At 44.0% G+C, this 23,301-nt stretch overlaps 1 protein-coding gene across 1 annotated transcript in view; it reads right to left on the bottom strand.

Moving 5' to 3' along the window:
• cttnbp2 (cortactin binding protein 2) overlaps nt 1-23,301 on the bottom strand; it is a 113,199-nt gene that overhangs the window by 45,952 nt on the left and 43,946 nt on the right. Inside the window, exons 3-4 of the mRNA XM_083973840.1 lie at nt 10,093-10,323; nt 1,261-2,674 (exon numbers count right to left, since the gene is read on the bottom strand). Of these exons, the coding sequence (XP_083829966.1) occupies nt 1,261-2,674; nt 10,093-10,323 (1,645 nt within the window). The remainder of the gene's footprint in view (nt 1-1,260; nt 2,675-10,092; nt 10,324-23,301) is intronic.

Below are 23,301 nucleotides of genomic sequence, written 5' to 3'. Positions count from 1 at the left end.
TTTCAATTATACCACATAGTACAACCAAGCAAAGCACTACAAGCAAATCCCAAGGCAAATATAAATGACAACATTTATACTAAAAAAAAAATGCCTGCAGAGCGCTGTTGGCCACACAGGAAGCAGAATGGACAGTGGGATATACGTTAATGGAAGGTAAAACAGGAGGAGAGCAGGAAGTGGAGGAGTGGTCACGGCATGCTACCGGAGGATGGAAACGGGAAGGGAGGGGGGAGGCGAGAGCAGCCTCTGGCATCAGCTTCAGAGAGGAGAGGGGGTTACTGGTATAGGAAGGCCGACAAACCAACCTGAGAACGCCACAGGAGATATGTGGGGGTGGAGGGGCGGGGGGGACTATCTGGTTTGCCTCAATTCACCCTGACACGCTCCTTCTGCTGTTGACTGCTACAGCTATAACCTAACCTCTGGACATGTTGTCAATGTCCGCGGCTGATACCGACACCGACATGGCTAACGTGACAACATGGGAGACAAAAGGCGCCCAGAGGGAGGAGGACACATCGAGGCCAGAGAGAGAGAGAGAGAGAAGATGAGGAGAGAGAAAGAGAGAGAGGAGAGACATCGGATCTCACATTAACTGAACTGACCCATGTGCTATTCTGCGTCACGTTCCTGTGGTTAGACCGGTTTCACTGTGACCTGATCGCTATGCTATGCTATGCTAGGCTAGAGCACTGGAAAAGAGAGTAACGACACGCATTGGTCCAATGGAAGCGCCTCCTGATGGCGGAATGTGGGTATTGCAAAAGCACCCAAGAACTGACCACTCTGCATTGTTGGTGAATGAGCAAGTGTGGTATTTTCAATAATTTAAGGACATTTATAGATCACCCACGTTAATAGCATCATTGAGGACCCCTTACAGATAAACATTAACACATAGGCGAGTAAAAAAGTTGTCTACATTAATGATTCAATCTACATTTTGTAATAAACAATAATTTCATATGACCAAGACACCTAAAAACAAAAACACGGCCGTTTTCATCAATTTACAAGCAAGTGGGCAACACACACATTGGAGTGAATGAGTTTTCTGGGCGCTTTTGCAATACCCATATCCTGCCACTCGGGGCCCAAAACCCTTTACCACGGGAGTCAATGGTGGTGTTGTTACTCTCTTTTCCAGTGCTCTAGGCTAGGCTAAGCTAGGCTACGCTAGGCCTGTGGAAAGACAGTGGAAGAGAAGAGGCAGCAGGGAGAACTGGAGGGAGATGGAGCACGGAGGAGCCCCGTTACCTGATGCTGTTGCCAGGGGGCTGCCTGATGAGGCACGGGGGCTACGGGAGGATGGATGAGCACTAATGGAGGAGGAGGCGGTGGTGGAGGAGGGGGGGTTTATGGAGGAGGGGCTACTGACAGTGGTGGCAGGGCTGATGACGGGGGGGCACTCTGCACATGCTGCTGCCGGCTGCCGCTGAGGGCCCCGGCCGGCACCCACCTGAGAGGCCGTCAGGGCTGGGACCAGGTCCATGGCGGGTTTGGGCGGCAGTTGGGGTGTGGCCGGTTTCAGCCCAGCCCCCGGGGAACGGCTGCTGTCTCCCACCACCTTGATGGGCGGATGAGGAGGGGAGGGGGTCTGGGAAAGCCCTGGCTTTTTGGGAGGGATAGGGGGAGGGTTTCCCCGGTCGATCCTGGCCACCGTGGGCGACTTGATGCCGATGGGATGGCTCAGGCGCCCGGGGAAAGGGCCTCCCTCCGAGGCAGAGTGGGGCAGGCCCGGACGCAGGGGTCCGCCGCCCCCCGCCGGGGGGCTGGTGAAGCGCGACAGAACCTGCGTGACGGTGTGACGGGCTTGCTGCTTGGCGGCAAAGTTGTCACGGTTGGTGGGGGAGAGGTCACGGGCCGGAGGACTCTGGGACGCTGTGCCGTTTTGGTCCTGTTCCTGGAACTTGTAGCGGGCCGCCTGGACGCGGGGGCTGACCCCGGTGGGGAGGACGTGGGGGGCTTGGCCCTCTGAGCCATTCTCTGTCTGTGCCAGTCCGGCCGAGCTGCTGTGGACGATCCCCCGGCCGGACGTCTTTGGCAGGCTCAGGCCCACATAGTTGGCAGGGGTCGGTTTGACGGGTATAGTGAGGGGGGTCTTCTTAGGACCCTCCACCTCGGTGGGGGGCAGGTCCGTTTGGCAAGATGCCGTTCGAGAGCTGACGGGCTCTGTGGCTACAGACACAGACGTCAGAGCTTTAGGTTTGGGCGGCGTGCTGGCGGCAGCAGCAGGTTCGGGTGCAGCAGCAGCAGGCGGGGCGACAGCAGCTTCCTTCCCGTCGCCCTGTTCAGTCCTGAGCTGCTCCACCTGCTGCCGCAGACTCTGGCTCTCCGACTCCTCGCGGCCCAGCCTGGCGCGCAGCTGTTCCCGCTCGGTGTCGAACTCGGACAGCTGTTTCTCCATCTTGGCCTCCATCTGTTGGCTGCGCTGCCGCTCGGTGCCCAGCTCCTCCTGCAGCCGACCAGAGGTGCGACTCTCCTCGTCCAGGCGAGCCTGGATCTCGTCGAACCGCTGCGACTCCTCGACCACCCGCGTGGCGAGCTGCTTGCACTCTCGGACCAACATCATGACAATGTGCTTGTTCTTCTCGCGTTCGTCCTTCAGCTGCGCCGTCAGTTTGCGGTGCTCCTGCTCCAGACTCTGGAGCTGCAGCTTCTCCATCTCCAGCTGCAAGAAGAAATAACAAAGTCAGGAGACGGTAGCACCAGGAGATCATGACATGGGTTTCAGTTGTTCTCTACACACCAAACCTTTATCTAGAGCTGATCACTCAATTAATCAAAGGTACAACCAAAACATTGGCACATTCCAGCTTCTCAAATGTCAAGATTTGCTGCTTTTCTTAATGTCATTGCAAATGGAACCGCGTTTAAACTATTAAACTACAGGATCGTCACGGCCTCAACATCATATACAGTATGAGCAGATGTCTTCTCCTTCCCATCAGCTGTCAAACCACCACCCCTACAAGCTGCACGTACGCTCTATGAGACTCTTATGTATGTCAAACATCACATACCTCTCACATACATCAATCATCTGTCATGCCGCCTGTCACAGCAACAACCCATCTGTGACGCACCAACCATCACATGCATCCTGAAAATATCATCCATCACATGAAATAACATAGAAAACCTAGAGTTATTTTGTTTTTGGTGTACGTGACGGAAAACCCATCTGGCTGCATTTCACCGTAAAGCGACCGTCCATATCTGAATACTGAGTCATTCATTAGTCACAAAGCGAAAGTGAGCCAGAACAATTTTCTCAAGGAGAGAGAAGACAAATCAGATAAATGAAAAACGAGCAAGACAAACAGCTCGATTGAATTGACAAGGAAAGACGGACGGATGAGCAGAAATTTACACAAATAGACACTTTATTAATCAATGTGGCCGCTCGAGGAGACGGTCTAATTTGTCTATTCGCACAGACACCGCCTCCTCATAACGGTTGAATTTCGATGACTTGTCACAGCCCCCGGCTTCTATATCTGGAGCGTCGCTGCTATTGTTGGCTCGGAGCTGGTTTCACAGAGGGTAACAGGGCTTAACCGGGGCTCTCCACCCACTTGCCAAGACCCCATCACTCTAACAAGCCTCAAACAAAAGAGTCGACAACCTGCCACCCCTTGTCCCAAACGAGACCCCCCCCACCACCTCCATCTCCCCGCCCTTCTCGTCCTCTACCGCTCTGCCTCCCCTGATCCAGACCATCAGGGAGCACATATCGGCGCCAGCTGATGCTGAGGAGGAGCGAGGGGCTTATGAGCAAAGGGGAGGCGCCAAGGGAGCACCAGTTGTTACTCGAAAGGAGGTGCTACGACAGGCTGCTAATTGGGTGAGGATTATGTCTGTTGTAAGTCGGCCTAATGCCTCCGAAGAACAAATTCAGGGATGCTTTAAAGGTGGTGACTCACTGGGCAGCGAAGACTGAAACCAGGCAGGATTAAAGCGACTTTATAAATTCTGAACGGCAATTAAGTGTCGCCACTGCACCGCTGCAAAAGCCTCTGAAATCTTTAAACTTCTTAATCTCTTAAAGTGCCGACGGGCTTCAACAGAAGTGTCTGATAGATCGTCAAACATCTCCAGAGCCTTCCCACTCAGGCAACTGTTTGGAAAGTTTGAAATGATCAGATACATCCCAGACTCAACAATATGACTTTCACACCCACCTCATGCAGCGTACGCCTCGAGCGCGGAGGTGAGAAAGTCAGAATTGTATGAACTTCTCTGTTTTTTAACAATTCTTACAGTTACTTCTGTCACTTCTCCAAGAAAGAACTGGGTGCGACATTATGACTCCTCTAGAGAGACAGTCTGAAACAGTGAGCTCTTCTTCTCTAATTTATACGCAAGATTCTTACACTTATGTAAGACTAAATTTAATGACGGGTCTGGTACCCTACCACTGGAAATTGGAGTAGGCAGATGGAAAGATTGTTAGGATGTCTTTTCTTTTTGCATTTCATCATCCATTGTGCAATGATTTGTGAAAATAGCAGTTTGAGAAAAAACATTTCGGGGTTGAAGATCTTTTGTTTTAGGAAGATTTCTACAGAAAAGTAAGGCAATTAAGAAAAAGAATGATATACCAATTTGTGATGGCAATTGAATGCTTTGAAATGTTCTTTTGTACTTTGGTAAAAGTATAAGTAGCTCTGTGGTGATTCTGATTATTGTTGTCGAAAAATGCCATCTAAGCCCAAATGGTCTGGACATTGTTGGGTGTAGGACACTTAAAGCTAAATCAATCAATCAATCAATCAATCAATCAATCAATCAATCAATCAATCAATCAATCAATCAATCAATCAATCATTTAATTAAACCTTAAACAATTTACAATCATCATGCCTCACCACTGGGCACGATCGTCAGCTCCATACCAAACTGTGGACTGTGGACGTTCAGAAAACCATTTCATACCTTGGGATGAGGCATGTGATGTGGAGCCTACCACAATGGGAATGTCTATTGCTGACTGACTGCTGTTCTTCCAAACTAATTGTTTTGCAATTTTGCAGCTTGCAGCATCTTGGAAATGGCTTAAAAGTTTAAATTCAGTCTCAAAACACCCAGTTTCAGTCACTGTTTGGATCTTGTTCCTGTTTTTTGACAGTTTTCTGGGAAATGTGGCTGCATTAAAATACTAATTATGTGGCTGGACGGCTGGACTTCTACTCCACTCTCTGTGTTTACATACAAAGTTTTGACCTGGTCTTGTTAAGTATAACCAACCATGATTCACCTTTAGGACAGAGCATTAAACATCTTTTCACCATCTCCACATCGGGAGCTGCTGAGTCATTGACAAGCAGTAGCGGCTTCATAACTTCCTCTGAGGTGTAAATGCAGACAGAGCAACACTCCTCCTCCCCTTCTGAACCAAGCGCCGCAACCTGAAATAGCAAACTTCTCTAAATTTATGGTTCTCCAGAAGGCCGTGTCCAGACCGACAACAACCTGGCAGCATGACACCATCCGGCTGTTTATTTTCTTACGGGGCTGGATTTTACGACTCGAGAAAGTTTTCACAGAGGCTGTGCAGTAATTCCTGCTTTCTATCTCCACACGTGCAAGGTAAATTTAACCTAAAAGCACAACGCTGTGCAGTACAAAGGATTTTTACGTGTATTCCTGGGTGGATGATGTTGAACTCTGAGTAAGGATCGTGTCTTTTTGCTGGATCATCATACTTTATTTTCCCCGTCTATGTGCCTGTGTCGATGCAGAGGTCTCATTAAACTGAACAAAGAGTGGGCAGTGATAACCTCTGCAGAGTGTGTAAAGTCTTTGCTCATGCCTAAAATAATAATGACATTAAGCTGGAGTTCATTTTTGTAGAGCGACGCCTCGGAGACAGCTCAGGTAGCTTCAACTGAGATCCCCTACTGCTTGATTAAATATTTTATTAAACATTATGAGGAGAATCTTCCCTAAAAGAATTTTTTTGTTGAAAAATTTACATTTCCTGCTGCAGCACTGAGGTATCTGCAAGAATAAAAAAGCAGCCGCTGTGTAGAAGTGGGGATGAGAGAAGGAGCGATCGGAGGAGGAGGAGGCAGCGGCCTGAGGACTATTTTAAGAAAAAGGAATTTCAGCGCCGGCGGTCGTGTCGTGACCTCGCTTCCAAATTCAGCCCCACAACACGACGACAACAACACTTTGGCGGCGTTGTTTGCCCCCAAAAAGTGACAAATACAATGTCTCTTCATCGGCAGAGGGGAAAAGAGGGGCTAAGGCTTCCTCTGAATTCATGACTCATTCATGCAGGTTGGGATGAGGGAGCCAGAAGAGAGAGGAGGGGAGGGGGGGTGTCTTCATTATGCCCATGAACTGATTCAGTGTGTTACGTACGAATGCCTGCATGCCTGCCTGCAGCTTCACTAAGACCTCATGGATAATTCAGCAGCTTACTCACAGGAGGAGGACGACAGGAGTGGGAACGGACCGAGAGGATAAAGATAGCAGCGACTATCCCGGTGAAATTCACTCTACCCAGCAACCAGAGGACGGACCCCCAACCCCCCCCCCCCCTCTAACACCACCACCACTATCTCCAACTACAGCTGAGCCTGTGTCTCTCAGCTCTGTGGGGTTTGTTGCTGTGTCACTGGTCATTTTAACGGTTCCAGCGGAGCCATTTGTCCCCGGCTGACGGCACCGTGGCCCGCCGTCGAACCGTTTAAGGTGCAACTGTGCAATCAGTGGTGACACGGACCGTTTATTCTGCGCTAAAGAGGGTAAACTGTTGTTTTTGTGGTGGCTGCCTCTTGCTATTACGCACATTTTCAGGGTCAGATCAACCCAAAAAGAAAGAAAGAAAGGAAGGGGGGAAAAAAACCCTCTCAAGGTCGAAGCTGCCCAGCACGGCGGTGTTTCTGGCTGCTGAGCTCAGACGACGGGGTTTCCTTCTGAGTTTTCGGGCCAAATCTGTGTTTTTTTCTGTTTTTTACTCTAACCAAACCAAACCAAACATCTGTGGACGAAGCTCTGAATAACACACAACATCTGAGTCAGGTTTACCACCACCATCATCATCATCATCCCTGGTCACTGATGCAGAAACTGATCAACACTGAGATGTAAGAAAACTAAACTTTTTTACATTCCAGTCCCCAATAGCCTCAAATGGCTTTTTCCAAATCAAAACCGTTCTCTTTCTTTGAAATATGGAAAGAAAAAGCAGCAAAAGATGTTAATTCTCGGACTCTTTACTGCATCTGTCATCGTGTGTTTTTGTTTCAAACCCCAAAAATGTTCCTAAATAGAGAATCCTGGAGTGGACAGAATTTGTTTATCAAGAAAACAGTTTCAATTTTAGATCCTGGGAACCAGCATAACACTGTGTATGAATGGATTTTAATTATAAAAGGTGCAACTTAAACTTAAATAAACTTCAGTTCAGTACAAGTTGCCCTTTTCTGACCTGAGACTTTGTCGTTATCTCAAACTCAGATCAAAGCAACACTTAATGAGGTATTTCCTGATCATTATGAACTGGATGAAAACGATTTCCTTCTGCATGCAATCGTATGTATAATCACTTCATCCTTTAGTTCAGTGGACGTTTAGGCCAAATGTGAAGAAGTTTAACTGAAATACTGGGTTCATAAGGACAGGATGTACAGATGGGCAACATGAAAACTATATGCCACCGGCCCTGACTATACTATCACTTGTGCAGAAGAAGAAGAGGACATGGTTTTCTTTTCCAAGCCAAGGTAACAAAATATAACAGCGTATTAGAGCCGTTGTTGGAAGAGATGGGGGATAAATCTCAAGTTGAATGTTGGAAATCTGTGAGAAAGAAAAAACTTGGATATTCTCCGACATCATAAAATCACAAATTTGCAAGAAAAAGGTTGAAAAATGTGTGTTTGATAGGATCTGTCTCTGCAGGCATCACACAGAATAACTCATAATCTGTCCAACCTTGTACATGTGAACACGTTTCCTTTCCTTGATCAGAAAAAAACCCACATTTTTTTCTTGTAAATTTCTGACTTTGAGCTTCTCACCTCCGTCTTCCAGTTTGTTTTTTTTATATATTTTTTTATTCCCACATCGGCCCTGATACGCTGTCGTACAAAAACATTTTGGTACCGGAGCTGAGCCAGAAAGGACCGGTATAAAAATCTGAGACAGTGTTCGTTCACGTTTTTATGGATGGAAGAAAAACAGACGAACCACAGCCCCCGAAATCTGTTTGACCAGCTTTCCTGTCAGAACGGCCAACTCCTACCTCTCCCTTCCTTCCCTCGCCCACAACTCCTCATCTATGTGTGTGTGAGTGAGTGTGGTTAACACAGCTTCCATTTGGCTCAAAAAGGTATCATCTCTGTTATTATAGCAGAGTTCAGGTACAGGACACACACACACACACACACACACACACACACACACACACACACACACACACACACACACACAGTGTCACATTCAAACACTTTCACACATCCATATTCCTCAACAGGGAGGAGGAGGAGGAGGAGGGGGGGGAGGGGAGATGATGGAGGGAGAAAATGGGACAAAGCCATAGCAGACATCTGGCTGCCCAGTTAATCAGAGCCATATAATCCTAAAGAGACCTGGGACACACACACATACACACACTCAGATACACACTCATATGCACAAACTCAAATACACACAAAGTCAGCCATTGAAAATAGAAAAGACACACCAGAAAAATGGAATTAACTTCACACACACACACACACACACAGACTTCTGTCCCTTACATTCATCTAATACCCATGCATACACCAAAAACATTTACACACAAACACACTCTCTTCTCTTCCGTCAGAGATTTTCCACCTCACAGATTGGACGCGAGCGTAAACAAACACAGCCTGTGGTCAGACAGGAAGTAAACACAGGACGTGTCCAGACTGCAGGTGTCTCTCTGCTGCAGGACGAACCCTGATGATGATAATGATGTTCAGACTGAAGATCTACTGACCTCAGTGCAACAAAGCTAAACAGTGATGGATTCAGGCCATACAGTAGGTCAAAGCACAGCTGGATCTCTTATTTCACCTCTTTTACAATAACTAATTCAAAGTTCAGTTCATAAACAGATTAAATGAACTAGTTCATCATGTTCATTTGTTCCGTGTTTTTTCCAATAATTAAACTGCTTTTCTTTCTCGGAAGAACCTCCTTCAGCCTCCATGAATGAATTATTGCACCACTGAGGAATCGCAGACATGAGTCACATTTAAAGGTTGGGATGGAGATCTTATTCTGGATCATTTTTCACTAATCTGCTAGAAATCCTCTTAACACCCGATTGCAACCGAGTAAATAAAGGCTTTTTCACAAAAATGAAAAAAATAACTTGCCTGGGGAACGAACAAGCCTCAAAAAAACGATATGAGACAGAGTTGTTTTAGAGGTAAATACAGAGACTGCTTGCTGAAAAACAGCCCCCGACGGGAACGTGCATCAGTGGTTTTGCATGAATTTACCTCTAAAACAACTCTGTCTGGTAACGTTCTGTTGCGTGGTGAATGTGCAGGTCACAACTTGTCCACCAGAGCGTTTTGGAGTTGTTGGATTGTGTATTTGCCCCGCCATTCTAAAAATAGCTTGCACCGACAGTTAAAGGTAACGAACCTACTGCTTTGACTATAGGGATTATGGCAATGGGCCAATTTGCCAAAAATGATCCCTTTAAATGAGGAAGATTTCACTCTAGCTTTGTCGACATTTGGGTGGTTTTTATTGGTGAGCCTGCAGCAGGTTGATGGAAACGCAGCTCGCGCTCCATCACATGTACGACAGATTCAAGTGAGTGAGTCTTTGACCCACACTTCTCCTCCTTCTGCCTGCAGCTGTTTCACTTCTGACTTTTTTTTTTACAACTTGAGAGCAGGTAAAGTTAATGGGTTTCAGTATCGTAACAGTTTTTCAGTCCCAGCATGTTCACCTTCCAGCGTTTTTTCACTGCATGAAGAGTTTTCTGTCCAACAGCAGCTCGTTCTGGGACTGAAACGTTCCCACAGCACAAACACAGGTGACACACATTAGTTTGGTTTCAGTCACATCACAGATTTTCCCTCGTCTTACCCTCTTCTGGCGGCTCTCGGCGGCGGCGAGCTGGGCCGACATCCGCTCCTGCATCTTCCTGCAGTGCGCCATGACGGCCTCCAGGACGGAGATGGGGCTGGAGCCCAGGGGCCGGCGCTCCGCGTCCCCTCGGGGGACCCCGCACTCGAAGTCCCTCTGTAGCGCCAGGAACGGGTCTGTGAGGCTGTAGTGGCCGTATCGCTCCTGGAGGAACACCTCCTTCCTCTGAGCCTAGAGAGAAAGAGAGAGAGAGCATCGTTAAAGGTGCAATGTGTAGGAATTACTCCCATCTAGCGTTGCGGTTGTAGATCGCAAGCAACTCAATCGTATTTTTCATGCTGCATTCACGTGAAATTGGGCAGACGGCCGACAGACGCTGCACGTAACGGCACAAACAAGCCTCTATGTAAACAAGTGGCCAGTCAGCACGAGGCAAAACAACACACGTGACAATCTGTTGTCGTGGCGATGTCGTATTGTTTACCCGACCCACGTTTTACCGGCTTTCTCTCGACTTCTGTGACTAAAATGACATCTGGTTTGTTACCGACGGCCGTCTGCCCGACTGCAGGTGAATGCAGCATCAGTGTAACGCTCCATTCCTCCTCACTGATTACTGATTAATGCAATAATCGATTTTCGTGAATAGATAACAGGAGAAGTTACACTGCAAATACTCAACATCTTACCAAGAATATTTGTCTTATTTCTAGTCAAAACAAATCTCATTCTACTTATAATAAGACTCATCACATTAAAAAGCAGCTTGTTTTTAGACACTTTTTACTTCTTTCAAGCAGATTTTCACTTGGAATAAGTAGAAAAATCTGATAGTGGAGCAAGTTTTTCTTTCTTATTACAAGCACAAAAAACTTGCTTTCACTGGCAGATTTTTCTACTTATTTCAAGTGAAAATTAGTTTGAAACAAGTGAAAACGATCGAAAAACAAGTTCATTTTTAAGTGTTGAGTCTTATTTAAAGCGGAAAGAGATTAGTTTTGACTAGAAATGAGACATTTTGACAAGAAATAAGACAAATATTCTTGGGAAGAGTTTTTGCAGTGTACACATGTCCCTTTAAACCTGTTTGACGTTTTCTGTTATCGCCGCTGCGGCCCCCTTCCCCCCCGCCCGCCTGCCTGACTCCAGCAGCTCTCAGCGCTGCAGCGGCCGCAGCTCCTCTCAGGTTACAGACACATGGAGACGGAGCTCCTGTTCTCATTACAGCACAACACTGGAGCCGCTATCACAGGTTCATTCAGGGTCTAAAACCCAACACCTGCCAAAGAAAGCCTGTAAAAAATAATAATAATGAATAAATACAAAAAATCTCCTTGTATTTGATTTAGCGAGACAAGCCTGGACTTTGGTGTTTATCCTTCATCCTCCTGCTCCAACCTCCAGGAGAATGTGAACAGCAGCAGGAAAACTCAGGATGTCAGACTTTTCCAAACAGCACGTGAACGCAGCGAGAAAAGGAAGAAAAAAAACAAACAAAACCAAAATGTACAACGTCAACTATTCGACAGCTCTGTGATGTGAAGCTTCTTCCTTGTTTCCCCCTCAGAAGACGAGACGCCTGCGTTTCTCTGACACTTTACATCCGAAGCTCAGCAGGTGACACCACCACGACAAAACCCTGACAAACTGTTGCCTAGCAGCAGGTTTATACAGTTTACATCTATTTAAATTATTTCATTATGTTGGAAAATGATTCACTACACTACTTTTTTTTTGGTTGTTTTTATTCCAACTCTTTCACCTCGTGGTTTTTCTCACTATCAGCAGGATGTGATGCGTAGGTGTGACACGGCGTTATTGGCTGCCTTGGCAACAAACAACTCTTCCTGCCATCCTTCCATATTAGGAGAGTAATTAGAGGGCAGAGAGATATAGACGTCTGATGTCAGGCTGCATTGTGATGGATGTTATGTATCTATTGTTATCGATTGGAACCGTTACAGTAGAAATTCACAACAACAAAGAGGTTAAATTGACCTTTTACAACAAAATAAAGTCACAACAAGAATCAGCGATGAACACACTGAACCTGAGTCTTTTCAACAGGCCGATAAGTCCAGACTTTATTTTTCAGATAATAAAAGATACATATAAACTCACAAAAGCATGACTCAACAGGGAATGAACCCTGTCCTGACCGATGGTGAATCAGTTCTGCCGACCTTGTTTCATCAGACTCCTCTACAGGAGTTGGTACAGTGAGGTCAAGAGAGGTGTTTTATTCATTTCTAAGAGTATATGTAATATTAAGTTCAAGTTAAATCCAACTATTCATAACAGCAACATAGGAATCTGGCCTCCGTGTCCTGGTGCTGCTCCTCCACAAGGCCTAAAGAAAGCTGAGGAAAGCTGAGGAAAGCTGAAGAAAGCTACATCTACAATGACTGAAGACAAACAGACACGATTCAGACCAGAGCTCTGGACCTCCAGCATCAACCGTCCATCCACAAACAACACATTTAAAGGTTTAGTGTGTAAAATGAGGGGAAAACAGTGACATCTAGCAATCCGATTCTATTATTTATCTATTAAATATTTCTATTGCTTATGTAACGGATGTGCACTCACTCCACCCATAAAAGACGTGCTAACCAACTTGGCAAGCGGTTGTCAACCTCTTGGCGAAGAGGTTAGCATCGTCGCCTCCGGTGCGGGAGGTCGTGGGATCGAACCCCACCTAGGGCAGGCCGTGAGAAACACAACGCAGAGGGCCAGATCGACATCGGCTACAGTGGTGCCGTGACCCGGATGCCCTGGGTGGAGTGAGTTCAGCGGGGGTGAGTGTAACGGATGTGCACTCACTCCACCCATAAAAGACGTGCTAACCAACTTGGCAAGCGGTTGTCAACCTCTTGGTGAAGAGGTTAGCATCGTCGCCTCCGGTGCGGGAGGTCGTGGGATCGAACCCCACCTAGGGCAGGCCGTGAGAAACACAACGCAGAGGGCCAGATCGACATCGGCTACACTTATTTATGAACGTGAAACTCTTGAAACGTGCTCTCTGGTTGGCTGGATTTTCCATTCCGTACAAACAAGATGGCGACACTCTCTAAGCAAAACCCTTGCTATTATGTACAGGTAATACTCAGAAAATTAGAATATCTTGAACACGTTCATTCATTTAAGTAATTCAACTTAAAAGGTGAAATGAATATATTATTTAGACTCATAACAGGCATTGCAAGATATTTCAAGCTTTTATTTGTTAGAATTTTGATTATTATGGCTTACAGCTTATGAAAACCCCAAAATCAGAATCTCAAAAAATTTGAATATCGTGAAAAAGTTCAATGTTGTAGCTCAAATTGTCAGCCAATTAATCCAAAACACCTGCAAAGGGTTCCTGAGCCTTTAAAAGCTCTCTGTCTGGTTCAGTACAGTTCGCAATCATGGGGAAGTGAATGAACTTTTTCACGATATTCTAATTTTCTGAGTATTACCTGTATATATAAAATAAGAAGAATAAGGGGCTGTGTCCACCAGACGCGTTTTCAGCTCTGACAGCGCTCTCAGCGCTGCTTTCCCAGCGCTTAGCGCTCTCTCTCTCCCTCGTCAGAATGCCGCTGTTGCTAGGTTACAAAACGAGTCCTCTGACACTTCCGTGTTCCTGCCTTGTTTAATGTAAACACTACAACGAGTGTCAGAAATACACAATAGCATTAGCGGCAGCTTTTGACATGGACCCTGAGGTCGGCCTACCTTCAATACAAGTGTGGGTCAGGATATAAACCGAGCCACGTCTCCGGTTGTGCTGCTGTCGGTAACGTATGTCCCGCCCCTTCTTGATTCTGATTGGTCACTGCGGGGAAAAGTGACATTGACGAGCGCAGCGCTGTTCTAAAAGTTGAACAGATTTCAACTCGAAGCGCTCTGAGCGCCGCGACAAAAAGAAGCAAGCGCCCAGGGCGTTTTACCGCTGAGGGCGCTAACTCAATAGGGTTTGAATGTAAAATAGACGCCCAGAGCGCTGAAAACGCGTCTGGTGGACACAGCCCCTAAGGCTATGAAAACCAAACAGATTTTATAGCGATTATATACACTTATACAAATATATTCAATAGTAGTATATTCAGATTTTGCCAATAAACTTTGACACTGTCCCTTTAAGAGACGAGACAAAGTGCATTTCCCCCGTGAACAGGTAAAGTTTGCATATTCACTTTTAATTAGAGCTGCAATGCATCAGTTCATCAACTGGTTTTCAAACAAACATCACAGAAACGTTCAGTCTAAAGTGAATTTAAATGATGATGTGAGAGTTTTGCATCTTTTATTAGATCCCATGTGGAACGATTCAGCAATAAACACACCTACGCTATGAACAGGAAAAGTCTGCAGCTACTGTATAGCAGCAACATTTCTTCAGGGCTGGTTTAATAAAAAAAAATAAAAACTTCTTAAAATCTTTTCCACTTTAAAGGGATAGTTCACCCAAAATTTAAATTTCACTCATTATCTACTCACCCTCATGTCGACTAAGGGCTGGGAGAAGTTTCAGAGTCCTCTGTGCCTTCTCTGAGTAACAGGGGGTCTCGGCGTAGCAGTGCATGTCCATATAACAGTTGCAAATGGATACCAACTGTCTTCATAACAAAAAGACACACCAAAAAACATCCAAATACCTCCAAGCTGCTCGTATGTAATGTCCGTCTTGTATTGAAGCCCCGAAATGCGAAATTTGGACGAACCAGGGTCTGTCCTCTTCCCAGTTCGTCCAAATTTGATGAGCCGAGAAGAGGATCTTTGAGAAGCTTCCGCTACAAACACGCTTGAAATATAGACTCATTTAATTTTTTCGGGACAATTTCGCATTTCGGGGCTTCAATACAAGACCGACATTACATACGAGCAGCATGGAGGTATTTGGATGTTTTTTGGTGTGTCTTTTTGTTACGAAGACAGTTGGTATCCATTTGCAACCGTTATATGGACATGCACAATTTAAATTTTGGGTGAACTATCCCTTTAAAATTCATCCTCTCTCTCCCACTGATGTCGCTCCAGGAAGTTCAGTAACAGTCAAACCTGAAGCCGTACAGGTGGTTCACACACACACATACACACACACAAATATAGCCAAATGTGAAAAAGCTTCACTAAAAGTCCAGCAGCAGCAGCATCATCATCATCCTGGTCCTGAGTCCTGAGAGCAGCTCGCTAACATCAGAGCTGCTCTTAATCATCCCGACCGCAACCAGACGACCGCCCGCCCGCCCGCCCAACCGGCCGACTGACCAACCGACCGACCGCTCCAAACGGTCACATACCCGACAGAAACCCAGTTGGCTGCAGCTCAGCAGCTGCTCAGACCAAAACCCTCTGACCATAAGTGGTGGTGAGAGGGAGACGGAGGGAGAGTAAACCTCATCAATCAGCTCAGACACATGGAACTACGTAGAAACTCTTCACATCCAACACTTTGGATTTGGCCTTTATATAAAAAAAATGTTTTCTATCTCCATGTTTGGTATCTTTTTCTTTCAGCACAACTTGATCATACTTTTATAAACATATTTCAATATAAAACTCCATCTGATCCGTTGTTGCATGATTTCTCTACACTCTCAAAACTTGCTTTATGCTTTTAATTTGATGTATTAAAGCTTCTTTTGTGTTGTTGTGTGCAATGCAATGTGTGGAGGAGAGTTAACTTAAGATTTTTATAGCTTTTTAGATTCATAGGTTATATTTTCAGAGTTTGTTTTTGAGAAAGCTCCTTTAGTTTCTACTGGAAATGACGTCACGTGCAGCTCGAGTAGTTAAGGAGAGAGCTGCGTCAGGAATGGGAGCAAAGGTTTTTCTTCCGCATGATGAGGATGCAATTGGTTTTTTTTCTTAAAGTAAACTTTTTGTTTGAACCAGACTGCATCATCTCCTTTTTCATTCATGTATAAACACTTATACCTATTAGTGGCTTTTGACACAACACTGCTTGACTGATGTGGACGTGAGTGGGAGAGTGGGTGAGCATGATGTATTTTGTAGTGGATGTGTGTTATGTAATGTTGTTTTTGTTATGTGTTCGTGTGTCTAAAGACCCCGATGAAAAAGGAGAGGCTACGTCTGAAGAGGCTGTTCTCCAATACATTTCAAACATTGGGCCCAAAAATAGAAAAAAAAACACTTTGCACATCAGTTTGAAGGACAGGTGCGTAGGAGAGAGACGAGTAGATCTGCAAGAGTGCAGAATACAGAGACATTGTAGAACTGAAAATACAGAAAATATGTTTTAATGGTGCTGTGACCTTCTTCAGTCAAACCGATATAAATATTGGGCCCAAAAATACAATATAAATCGGTTACACTTTATAATAAGTAGGCTACACACTATTAAGCTTTAGTTAAGCATTAAATACTGAATTCATAATTTATAACACATGAATACTCGTTTATAAACACTAATAATGAGTATTCATGCATTATAAAAGAAGAATTCAGTATTAATGCTTAACTAATGCTTAATAGTGTGTACTTATTATAAAGTGTTACCTATAAATCTCGTAGAGTGTGGTATTGGATTATTTCACCATTTTTTTTATCCCCTTTTGTAAAAATGACAACTATATTGACATAAATGCAACAAATTAAAACCATCATCTCTGCTTTTATATGATCTATCAACATCAAACCAAAACTGGGAGAAAGTTTCAAATCTGCACTTTCACAGTAAGTCAACAGCAGGTGACCTCGTTTTTTTGTTACGGTGCTTTAAACAAACGTCACGTGACCTGATCAACGCTGGCGAGATCATTTACTGTATCTGACTGTTCCTGACCTTGGAGGGTTAAACAGCCAGACGGCGTTTTCTCTCCCTCTCTCTCTCTGTTCTCTAAGTGTCAGGAAGTAACAGTTTCAGGACTTTTTTTTTTTTTTTTTTCCTTCTTCTCTAATTTATGTAGCGAGTCATGATTCACATATCTCAGCGACAGAAGGCCGGTGAGGGAGGAATGTTTAATAACCGGGGCGAGAGACGTTTGAATTAGACGCGGAGGCGAGAAAGAGACAAAGCGAGCCAGAGAGTGAGAGACTGGAGAGAAGGAGGGAGAGAGAGAGAGAGAGAGAAAGAGAGATTTGCCAAAGAAGGAGAAGTTTGGATTAGAGAGCTGAACAATGCACACACACATACACACACTTAAAAAAACACACACACACACACTTAAAGAGCACAGAGTGTGAAGATTGATGGTGAATCCTGAGAAGACTGAGGCGGCCGCTTGATGCTGTCGCCTGGCCAACATAAACACACCGCCGGCCGCGGGAAAGGTGTGTGTGTGTGTGTTTGTATATGTGTGAGAGAGAGGAGCAGAAATAACAGAAAGATAATTCAGTGGTTTGTGAATTAAAGGACAAATCCGGGCAAATTCAATTCGGGGCTGTATATTTTAGGTCTAAAAGAAGGAATCTGAAGATTTTAAGTTTAATATACTTCTCAGTGCATGTTTGAGTAGCCACCTGACGCCGTCTGTATAGAAAAAAATGCGGTTTTGAGGGATGTAAACAGTCTGCTCCCATTCATTGCTGCCGTGGCGATGCAGGGACAGACACAACAACCGCAAAACAGGAGCAATTAAACTGAAAATCTTCAGATTCCTTCTTTTAGACCTAAAATGTTAGGAAAATACAGCCCCGAGTTGAATTTGCCCGGAATTGTCCTTTAAGATTCAAGTAGAGAGCACTACTGTCTATTTCTGATGAACACACACACAGAAACACACACACACACACACTCTTTCTTTCATCTTGGTGTGTGTGTTTGTGTTGGCCTCGTCTCTTCACCTCTCTGAACAATCGACCATCAATCACCACAGAAACATGTCTCTCATCACAAACTCAACTGAGGCTGAAACCAAATCAGCTGATCAATCATCTGCTGCATTGAATATCTTCAAATGATTCATTTTGTCCCTTTAATATTTTAAAACCTTTCAAATTATTGATTATAAATCAGATAAATCCAAGAAAATCCTCACACTCAGTGACAGTTATTCAATGATCAGCTCTGGACTCGTCTCTGGAAGCTGAAGGCACACTGCAAAAACTCTAAATCTTACCAAGAATATTTGTCCTATTTCTAGTCAAAACAAATCTCATTATAGACCTACCTAAAATGAGACTCATCACTTAAGAAGTAGCTTGTTTTTAAACACTTTTTATTTCTTTCAAGCATATTTTCACTTGAAATGAGTAGAAAAATCTGATAGTGGAGCTGAAGTTTTTCTTTGTTATTACAAGCACAAAAAACTTGCTTTCATTGGCAGATTTTTCTACTTATTTCAAGTGAAAATTAGTTTGAAACAAGTGAAAATTATCTTAAAACAAGTTAATTTTTAGGTGGTGAGTGGAAAGAGATTACTTTTGACTAGAAATTAGACATTTTTGCAGTGCACCATCTGAACCATCCGAGGGCTGAGGAGGAGGAGGAGGAGGAGGAGGAGGAGGAGGAGGTTTGGGGAGGGGGGGGCAAAGCTCCACTGTAAATACTCAGGAGCAACGTGCCGCCATCTTTAAATTACTCTTCAACTCCCGGGATCTTCCTGTAAATATTTACTCAGAGCCAGAGACCAGAGGAGCTGCTGCTGCTGCTGCTGCTCCGCTGCTGCCTCAGCTCCACGTTTGTACGATTGTTGGAGTTTGTTGCTCGGCGACGATTCATGCCTTCACTTCCTGTCCTGGTTTTATTTTTTTTTTATTTATTTTTTTCTTAAATAAAAACTTTAGAAGTCATTTTAAACAAAGATCCCAGATATTTATTTCTTGTTTTTTCTTCTCAGACGCGATGATCTGATGCTTTTATTGTTGTTTTTTATATCTGAGGAAACCAGAGCAGACATTTTTTCCTGTTGTTTTATGGACAAAATCATTCATCAATTAGTCTAGAAAATAATCAGCTGGTTATTCAGCGGTGGTGAAGATAATTGTTTGGGTGCAGCTTCGCCTCCAGCTCCTGAGAAACTCTCATAAAAATAAAAAAAAAGTCAGTGTTTAATATTTTACAAAATAAAAGCCCTGTGTCGCCTGTGACTGTAACAGCTCTGTGTGTTTCTCTTCCTGTTTGCAGCCGTGCAGAAGTTCGTCAATACTTCCTGCTCGTGCTCGGGCTCAGGGTCAAAGGTCGTCCTATTACCACTGCATCTGGGTGAAAGCCAGAGGAGCTAAATCCTCTGAGATCTCATCAGCTGTCAGACCACCCACCCCCCTCCCCTCTCCCCTGAGGCTCCATTGATCCCATAGATCCATTGGATGTCATTAAAGGAAAGCTACACTATACTGTTGTTGGGGCTCTGTGGGGTGATACAAAATAAAAGCACAACTGCTGCTTCTCTGTGAGTATCTTTACCCTCTTATTGTGAAAAATCTGACAGGTGCAAACTTACAGAAGTTCATTTTATTCATGGACTTTTGGACACATCTATTTTTTTTTGTCTAATGATCATAATGTGTGACTGGAAGCTTATTGATCTTCACCACAACTTTATCTTACTACCGTACTTTTCGGACGGTAAAAAAGCCACTACTTTTTTTGCCCGCCCTCGTCTCTGCACACGTTATCCACCACTCCATGTATTGAAATTTCACCGGCTTCATTGTAAACAAATGCACATGGGTGAGAGGAGCGTAACCAAAACAGCGGAAAAGCGAGCGGACTTGCACAGTTCCCTACTGTCTTTCTGTGTAAATATCTTGTGTTACAACATGAAAATCTGCAGCTTATATTAAAGTGCGGCCTATATATGCACAAAATGTATTTTCTTTTAACAATTTAGCTGGTGCGGCTTATATTCAGGTGTGCTCAATAGTCCGAAAAGTACTGTAATTTTACTTTTTATATTACATTAAGTGAAATTTATTGTATTTTAATGAATTGTTTGCCAACTTTTTGTCATTATTTACATTATTCATGAATCGTCAGAACAAAGACTTTTATTTTGGAGAAACCTCAGTAGCCCCACCCCCTCCCTCCTTTGTTCACTTTAATGAAGATGTTTACCTGCTGGTTTGGAGTGGGTGGGTGGGAGGGTGGGGGTGTGGGGGTTTAATGTCAGTGTATTTACAAGAGAGGCAACAGTAACTCTCATATTTACAAGTGCAGCAGCAGCAGAGTGAGAGCTCAGTATTATTAGCATCAACCTTTACAGGCATGCTGCACTCAGTGGGTGAGAGGGTTCAGGGAACAGAGCCAGAGAGGGAGAGCAGGGAACGAGTGATGGATCGCTGCAAGAGAAGGTGGAGGAAGGTGGGAGACAGGTGAGAGAGGTGGAGAAATGACAAACATGTGAAATCAGAGAGAGAGAAGGAGAGAGAAAGGAGAAACAAGCCGAGCAACTGAATCAAAGAAAGAGTGAAGAGAGAGAAAGAGAGAGAGGGAGAGAGAGGGGTCACTCCAAACTTTACATGGCGAAGAAAAGAGCACCATGTGTTCAAGTGTCTCGTCTAACTCCATTCATCCTCTGTGTGAACGCCACTTTATGTCCAAGCCGGACAGAACAGAACAGAACAGTCGTTCATGGACGGAAATAAAAAATAAAAAAGAGAGAGAGAAAAGCTGGAGGGTTCTTGACTCTGAGAGGTCAGAGGTCACAGAGACCAAGTGGGAAACCGTACAAACTGCTTCTGATTGACATTTCACGGAGAGACGTGGAAGTCTGAGCGTGAAGAACTCGACATTAGAGACAGGAAGAGGACGATTCAAGCAGGTTTCACTTATAAATAGAGTTGCAAAATTCCTGGAATTTGCAAAGTTGGAAACTTTCCATGGGAATTAACGGGATTTTACTTTTTGATTGGGTGGGGGAGTAATGTTTTACTCAACATTCATGTTTTTTTAAATTGTATTATTTTGCATGGATGTCTGCTTATGACAAAACAAAATATTTACATTTATGATACAAACTGTTTGTTTACATTACCCCCAATTTCCAGTTAATTCCCATAAATTCCCATAATTCCCATGGAAAGTTTCCAATTTGGAATATTTCCAAAATTCCCCAGCTTAACTTTCCATGGAAAGTTTCTGGAAATTTACCGAAAATTTACTGGAAATTTTCTGCCCCTTTGCAACCCTACTTATGAACTATCATTTGTACTATAAATTCAGATTCTGATTTGCATATGTGCACTTTTTGGGGGGCATTTCTGCATTTACAGGTGCATCTGAATAAATGAGAATATCATTGAAAAGTTTATTTATGTCAGTAATTCAATTCAAAAAGTGAAACTAATACATTACATAGATCCATTACACACAGAATGAAACATTTCATGTGTTTATGTATTTAATTTCTTTTATTTGTAATGATTATGGCTTACTTACTACCAATTTTAAAAAAGCATCTACTTTAAATGCACTCAATACTTGGTTTGGGCTATTTGACTTTAACTATTGGAAATGGACCTTTCCATTATATTCTGATTTATTGAGATGCACCTGTATTTGACAATTAGTCGACGTGTGGATGTGTTTCACAGCACAAGGCACTACAGCAGCAGCAACTGTTGCCAAAATACATATATATATGTATGAGTTTCTTCATTTGAGATTTGTGAAACGGGATTTGTGCAGCTGCAAGGAAGAATTTTATACAACTACAGGCGAGTACACTAGAATGAAACTGTAGGAAAAGACAAAAAGCAGGTGCTCGCTCAGATAAATGGGATGAGAAAAGACACTCTCCTTTAATGTTGCATTCAAGGGAAGTTTAAAAGCAGTGATCCGATCCCCCCTGCACAGTCTAATCACACCAACACTAATCGACTCAGTTTCTTCTTCCTCCCACTCGTCACATCACATCACAGGTTCGTTTTATTCGCTGAACAAGAAATGATATGATGAGTTTTTAATACAAATATCCTGAAACCTCCTGAGCTGACTGTGGTAGAAACAAACCGACAGGACAGAGCTCTGACCCTAAACATGAACGTTTGCATGATCATTTATAGGAAACGAATATGAATCATGAATATGCAGAGTCCCATTACAAATAAACTGCATATAAAATAGCAGTATGAGGGTGTGAATGAGGTCATGAGTTCATCGTCTACTGCGATGAGTTAAATTAAGACACGTAGATGCTTCTTCCTGTTTTCAGTTCAATCCAAAAGATCAGAGCAGTTTTTACACCCTTTATAAAAAGCAAGAACTGGGGACATTATTCAGCGTTAGGGCCTCATATACACAGAGGAAGTCATAATTGGGACCAATATGCATTCAAAATTGAATTTAGTTTCAAATCCAAAAGCAATTTTAACTGCAGGGGCTCAGAGCTGGTGCTGATGTGATTAATGCATTATTAGATCATTGGATTACAGCTGTTTTTCATAATTTCAATCAATATTTAAGCAGTATTTTCTAAATTTTCCCAGTTAATCCTTGATGTTCGACAGTAAAAACACCTGTCGATGGCTAACAAAGACATTTTTTATCTTTGTAGCCTACTGGTCAGTGAAGATGCAAAGTTGCTTTTTTGGACATTTCATAGACTAAACATTTGAATGAATGGAACTGATAACCAATAATGACAATAATCAAGTCAATAAACACACACACAATCCAAACACTACAGTAAAGACCTGCGTGTGAATGTTGTGCTTTAGAAATCAATGTGTTTTCAACAATGATTATGTCACATGTTACTATTATGTAACAGCATCCAGACTGTGTTAATGTGACAACAATGAAGTTTATGTTCAGGGACGTTGGCTGAAAAACGTCGTCCAGTCTGAAGAGGCTGAGACTTTGAGCCTGGAGGAGCTCAGTCGCTGCTGAGCCAGAAGTGGTTTATTGTGCAAACAGTCCTAAAGTGGTGCCTGTTTCCTGCCGCGGGGGCTTTTAATCAACACTTCCTGTCAGCTGCTGTGCTGCTGCTACTGCTGCTGCCGCCGGTGACGCCTGGACCAGAGCTTCATAGGACGACGGTCGCGTCAATATTATATATCGACCGGGGCTCCTGTTGCAGTCACACGGGGTCGAGCCGAGTCGATGTGGCGTGTGAGTCGTAGTCAACTCCACCTTTTCCACTCCACCTTCAAGCTGAAGCAGCGCTAACATCTGTCGTTTGATTGTGATGTGCTGCGTGACAGCGGATCAGCGCCTTGCTCAAGGGCGCCTGGCATTTGAACGTTCACTCAGGTGTTTTTTTTAGGCCTACTTTTTATTTTGTTTGTTCTGTGTGATTTGATTTGTGACAGTTT

The sequence above is a fragment of the Trachurus trachurus genome (genome assembly GCF_905171665.1).
Source record: "Trachurus trachurus genome assembly, chromosome: 6".
Classification (NCBI taxonomy): domain Eukaryota; kingdom Metazoa; phylum Chordata; class Actinopteri; order Carangiformes; family Carangidae; genus Trachurus; species Trachurus trachurus.
This window is presented reverse-complemented; position numbering and strand designations above follow the sequence as displayed.